Genomic DNA, 5,692 nt, shown 5'->3' with positions numbered 1-5,692 from the left:
GACATATATATTCAAAGCAGCCACAAAGGAGGGACCTCCAAGGTAGCTAATAGAATTTCCTGCTGTTTTATAACTCTGTCCCTACACCAATGTCACCATATGCTCCTGTTGGCACAAGACTCTCCGCAGTGGCGTCCTGGGCGGCAGGCTTCATCCAAATGGATCAGAATAATGTGATTTAAAAAATACATTCCGCAGTTTTACATCAAAAATTGGCACATACATTATAAAACACCTGCTAAAATGTGAGTTAAATTTAGAAGCTTTATTATCAGGTGTTTTCTTTTTTTTTTTTTTCATTTGGAGAATGACATTTCCTTTCTAATCACTGCAAAATGAATATTTCGTTCTGCCTGCAGGTTTTATGCAATCTCTAAAATGCATTTTAACGAACGAAGTGGTAACAGCTAAATATTTTACATTTGATGAGCCTGATATTAAAAAAGGTGTGTTTCCTCAGAGCAGACGTACCTGCTGCTCTGCTCGGCGTCCAGCTCGTCCTCGTTTAGTCTCTTATCCGTTTCTTTCTTTACATCCTAAACCCCCCCATCAGTAACATTCACATTTCCCGTCCTCAGATTCGGCGTCACCTTTGTTATCCGCTTGTTTCACGCTACGCAATGAATTACACTGTAACTTTGGGTACTACCCGCAGTGTCATATTGACACACAAAGTGACAGCGAGGAGAATAAATATGCTGTAAATAAAAAGCATGAACAAAACATGGATAAAGAAATTCAACTAGGAAATGTTGTGATTTATATTTTCTATTGTATGTTTGTTTTTTTGTTATCTGAAGTATGGCGGTGGTTACAGAGATGAGACCTTTCCAATATCTCCAGGTCTCAAAGTGACATTGAAAAGAAATACCATCATTTCTAAAAAATATATATTTGTAGTCTCAAGCTACATACCTGCTGTCAAAGAAATAAAAATGGTAATAGACTACACAGATACAGTATATCCGTAGATGTGCTCATGGCTGCTATTTTAGAACAAATTCCCATGCACTAAAGCTCCCTAATGCGCACAGTACGCCAAACGCTCAATGCGTAATTACGTACACAAAGGACAAAATGAAAATGGCTTCGGATAATTTTTTGGCTGTATTTCCCTCCAAACTTTTCCATAATGCAGAATGCTCGTGGCAGTATTTTAATAGCCGTCAACTCTCACTTTCTTACAGAACACACCAGCAGAGGGAAACAGATGCATAAACATTCAGGACATCTTCCCCCTCCGCAGCAGCTGACTCCTCCTCTCCCCCACGTCCAATTAGTTATTACGGTCCGGCCCTTTAAGACACAGCAGCGGGTCAGCAAGTAGTGTAGTGTTTCTCTAATTGAACTTCGCCCAATCAACAATAACTCGTTAGCAGACGCTTTCTTTTTCTTGCAGCCTGAGACAGCTTTTTTACCCTTGCAGGGATTCACCCCCTCCAGTCTGTTACTTCCTAAAGATCTACATGGAGCTTGGCAGAGGAACTGCGACTCTCTGAGGGGGAATACAGTCCGGCAGCCTTTACAACTACACCCGAAGCATGGTGATTCTGGAGGAAAGCTCTCAGGCGAGCTAAGTTGCGGCTTTAAAGTGTGAAAACATACAGGGGGTCTACATCGAGCAGCAGAGGAAACACTTGTGGACGCGTAAAACTGCCATTTGAATGATATAATCAAGTGTTGTGGAAGCAGCGATTCTTCGGGACTGCGATGACCTCCAGTAAAGACATGAAGGCAGGTTCTGTGTTGCAGTCCAGCGGCGAGGAGAGGAGAAGGGCTCCCCTGGATCAGCTGCCGCCACCGGCCAACTCCAACAAGCCTTTAACGCCATTCAGCATCGAGGATATTCTGAACAAACCCTCAGTAAAGAAGTCTGTAGCGAGTATCTGTCCGCCCAGAGTGCTGGAGAAGGTGACGGGCTCCAACTCTGCGAGGAACGGGATCACCACTCCCTCCTCGCCGCTGTGCGCGCTGGAGGAGCTCGCCAGCAAAACGTTTAAGGGTCTGGAAGTCAGCGTTATCCAGGCAGCAGAAGGTAAACACTTTTTGTCAATGTAAAAGTTTTAATTCTGAGATTAAAACAGTCAAGCAAGTGCCATAATGACAGCTGACATTAGTGGTTGCTGGGTTTGTTTTGGCTTTAAATGTGGACATGTACAGCTGATAAGGAACGTGTAAAGGTGTAAGAAATAAATTAAAACTGCCCTATTTGTACATTTAAATCTGCTAATACTGGCTAATATACACATCGTGCTGTCAAAAAGTCAATCAGACATTATGGCCTACTCCTTACAGTGCTATGTTGGATGACAATGGACTTTAAAATAAACGTAAATAACACACTATGTCAATTACAAAGAATAGGTACACAGTGAAACTGTACAAAGTTCTAATATGTGGTGAAATCCCGTTTAACTACATTTGCAATGTGGATGATTACATTCACTTATTTCAGTATTATTTTAGTGTTTTGTCTTAAAACATTGCATTATACTTGTATTACTGTTCAGTTGTATTTTTTTTAGAATACATGCAGCCATCTGAAATTACTTTATTTTGATGCCGTTTACTCCAATAAATGATTATAAATGTGTATGTTTTGACTTGTAGCTGCTTGTGCTTTAACATAAGCAACAAGGACAAGGCTTTGGATTCAGCAAAATGTTGCTTTTTAAATAAAGTCGAATGAATACAATATGTTGCTTTAAGGAAAACAAGATAAAACCCAGTATGTAAACTTAAGTCAGGCCTGTGGTAGTGCCCTCTGTTGCTGCAGTAGTTTTTGGAGGAAAGTGGTTTTGACCCTTGCGGCTGTTTCATTCCTCTTACATGTTGTTCTTCCTCCACTACAAGGTCGCGAACACGTGAACGCTTTCGGCCAGAGACAGACGTCGAAAAAGAGGAGAAAGTCGCGGACAGCCTTCACGAACCACCAGATTTACGAGCTGGAGAAGAGGTTCCTGTACCAGAAGTACCTCTCCCCGGCCGACCGAGACCAGATCGCTCAGCAGCTGGGGCTCTCCAACGCGCAGGTCATCACCTGGTTCCAGAACCGCAGGGCCAAACTCAAACGGGACCTGGAGGAGATGAAAGCGGACGTGGAGTCGTTAAAGAAAATCAACCCGCAGACCCTGGAGAAGCTGGTCACCATGGACAGCATTGAGGAGGGTGAGGGTGAGGGCACCGGGGCCAGGTCCCCCAGTATCTCCCCAACCTCAACAGGACACCGGGCCTTCCCACAGTCCCCCTCCTCCTCCAGAGACCAAACTACGGATGAGTTCTCGGAGGACGACGAGGAAATCGAGGTGGACGATTGACAGTCAGGGGAGATTTTCATAAGCAGCAACAAAAAAGAATACTAAAAAAGGGGGCATTTTTTTTCTTCCCAAACTTTTGCACGGATATTAACAAAAAGGAGAATATATACATAAAAACAATTCAGGATTTTTCTTCTCCTCTTTTATTTTTTCCTCCATTTTAATTTATTAATCGGACTTGTAGAGCTTTCCAAGTCTGTCGTTTAAGTTTCACAATATTTGAGGAATATTTTTCCTTTCAGACTGTTATGGTACAGTAAGACTGAACATTGTGAAAACATTTTTAATTTTTCATGTTGTTAAAAGTTGTGCAATTATTTTTTTGTGTCATTTATCTTGTGTTAAAGGAATCGGATGTGCCAAATATTTAAACCACCATTTGTTTTGATTTTTTTTTTTTTTACGCACAGCAGAGGTCAGTGTGTCAGTCCTTCCCTCCTCATGTGTAAAAGTATTATTTTTTCTGAGCGAAATGTGTCTCTGCAAGCATGCAGGCCTGCAGTGCATCATACCGACTGCAAACTTTTCCAAGCTCTGAGTTGTGTAAATAGATCCTCTGCGATAATTTTATTGTAACATTCTATTTAATCAGCATCTATGTAAATAAAGGTTATATGATATTTGAAGAAGCTCTCGGCGCGATTGGATGTGTGATTGTGTGTAAAAATATATCATAAAATGCCAATACTAAATCAAAAATCCAAAAGGAAGACACATTGGGATGTCTCACTGCAGGAATAATATTAATACACCATAATAAATGTGATAAAAAAGGATATTTACAATATTAGAAACAAATCTGGTTAATGATATGTAACGCTAAAATCCTTTAAGGAGTTGTATTATAATATGGTGTTAAGATGACTTGTGATAAAAGGCAATCCAAAGAGATAAATATACACCAATTTATAAGAATAATAATTAGCATAGGGGATTTGTCCTCAACCATAAAGCCAATATATAGAATACATTAGAATAATAGTATAAATGCTATGTTGACCACAATCTAAAGGAATGCAATGAGATAAAGCTAATGTGCTATTTTATAAGAGTATAATAATACGATTACAGGGGATTTGTCCTTAAGCTAATAAATAGACAATTCACCACCACAACAAAAACAATCTGCCCTGCTTGGTTAAAAGTTGCCCTTTTGAATAATTGACCCCTGCTTTCAGCCCTGAAGTGCCACGACTTCAATTAGCTGCGTCCATCGCCTTTATTCCCATTCTTTTGACCTGCCTTTGAAAGCATCTTGTCACAAGACGGTCCGGGTCTGGCCGCGGTGTTAAGAAAAGCTTCACTCAGCCCTGCGCCATATGTTTTCCTCTCGTCTTTAACACAACTAGTGGACATGATTGATTAGGTTAACCCGCCTTTGCCTTACATAAAACAGCTTCCACAGAGCCAGTAATGGCTGCACGCATCTGCCACTCCGGACTCGGGTTTGTTTGGAAAGGAGAGGAGGAAAAAAAAAGCCTCCCATGAATAGCAAATGGTTGAGTGTGAGGATCCTAATGAATAACGCTCAATGGGAGGCAGTGAAATGCGGCGTGCTGCTGCTGGCTCACCATTTGCAACAGTTTTGAGGTTGGTGTGTGTGAGAGAGCGTGTGTGTGTGTGTGTGTGTGTGTGTGTGTGTGTGTGTGTGTGTGTGTGTGTGAGTGTGTGAGGGAGGGGAGGTGTTGTTATCGTAGTTATTTGATGATACAATTATTTTTCTTCCAAAACAAATATGTAAAGTATTGTTCAACATTAGATCCATGTTTTTAAATCTTTCCTTTGGCTCAATGTCGTTGTTTTTTAAATCAGTGTAATTATAACATCTGAGCACCACTCATGGCAATTCATTTAGATAAAACGTGCAGATTTTAGGCCGTTTTTTGTAGCTTTTGATGGAAAGGAGCAAGGTGAAAAAAAACAACCTTATTTTACCTGCCCTTTCGTTTTGGATTCTTAAATTATTTCAAGGCGTTGATATTTTTTTAGGGGTATTTAATTCCTACACTTTTGGGAACAACAGGATATTTTATGCGATTTTCTTGCCACAAGTTGCTTGAATATTTCTGGATGTTTATCCCCGAAATAAATGCAGAGGGAACAAATAAAAGCAGGCCCTTTAAATGTCAAAAAAAAAAACAGAGAGGAAGATATCAAGACAGATTTAGGGAACGAAGGGAAACTTAAGGGCTTGTTAGGACAGATTGTTTGGGTGGGCAGAGAAACAGCAGGCTGCCACACAATGGAAGTAATCGTGTGGAATCGTGGAGGTTGAAAAGTCAAGCAGGCCTTTTATCATGGCGACTCTGCACTGGCAGCAGGAACAACACAGAGGATGGAGCTTTGAATAAAAGTCACTAAACAAATGTCCTGAG

At 40.8% G+C, this 5,692-nt stretch overlaps 1 protein-coding gene across 1 annotated transcript; it reads left to right on the top strand.

The window, feature by feature from the left end:
• The first annotated feature begins 1,349 nt into the window (after window positions 1-1,349).
• On the top strand, window positions 1,350-3,920 carry lbx2 (ladybird homeobox 2). Its single transcript, XM_063875998.1, has 2 exons — window positions 1,350-2,035; window positions 2,854-3,920. Exons 1-2 carry the CDS (start codon window positions 1,711-1,713, stop codon window positions 3,315-3,317), a joined length of 789 nt encoding a protein of 262 aa, XP_063732068.1. The 5' UTR covers window positions 1,350-1,710; the 3' UTR covers window positions 3,318-3,920.
• The last annotated feature ends 1,772 nt before the right edge of the window (window positions 3,921-5,692 follow it).

Source organism: Eleginops maclovinus, chromosome 23, assembly GCF_036324505.1.
Source record: "Eleginops maclovinus isolate JMC-PN-2008 ecotype Puerto Natales chromosome 23, JC_Emac_rtc_rv5, whole genome shotgun sequence".
Classification (NCBI taxonomy): Eukaryota; Metazoa; Chordata; class Actinopteri; order Perciformes; family Eleginopidae; genus Eleginops; species Eleginops maclovinus.
Note: the sequence above shows the minus strand (reverse complement) of the source record. Positions and strands in the feature narration are given on the sequence as shown.

Bases quoted from the DNA above. Each gene is read 5' to 3' on its own strand.
- lbx2 (XM_063875998.1), top strand. From the start codon at position 1,711: ATGACCTCCAGTAAAGACATGAAGGCAGGTTCTGTGTTGCAGTCCAGC. The intron at 2,036-2,853 runs GTAAACACTTTT...CTCCACTACAAG, and splicing joins CGTTATCCAGGCAGCAGAAG to GTCGCGAACACGTGAACGCT.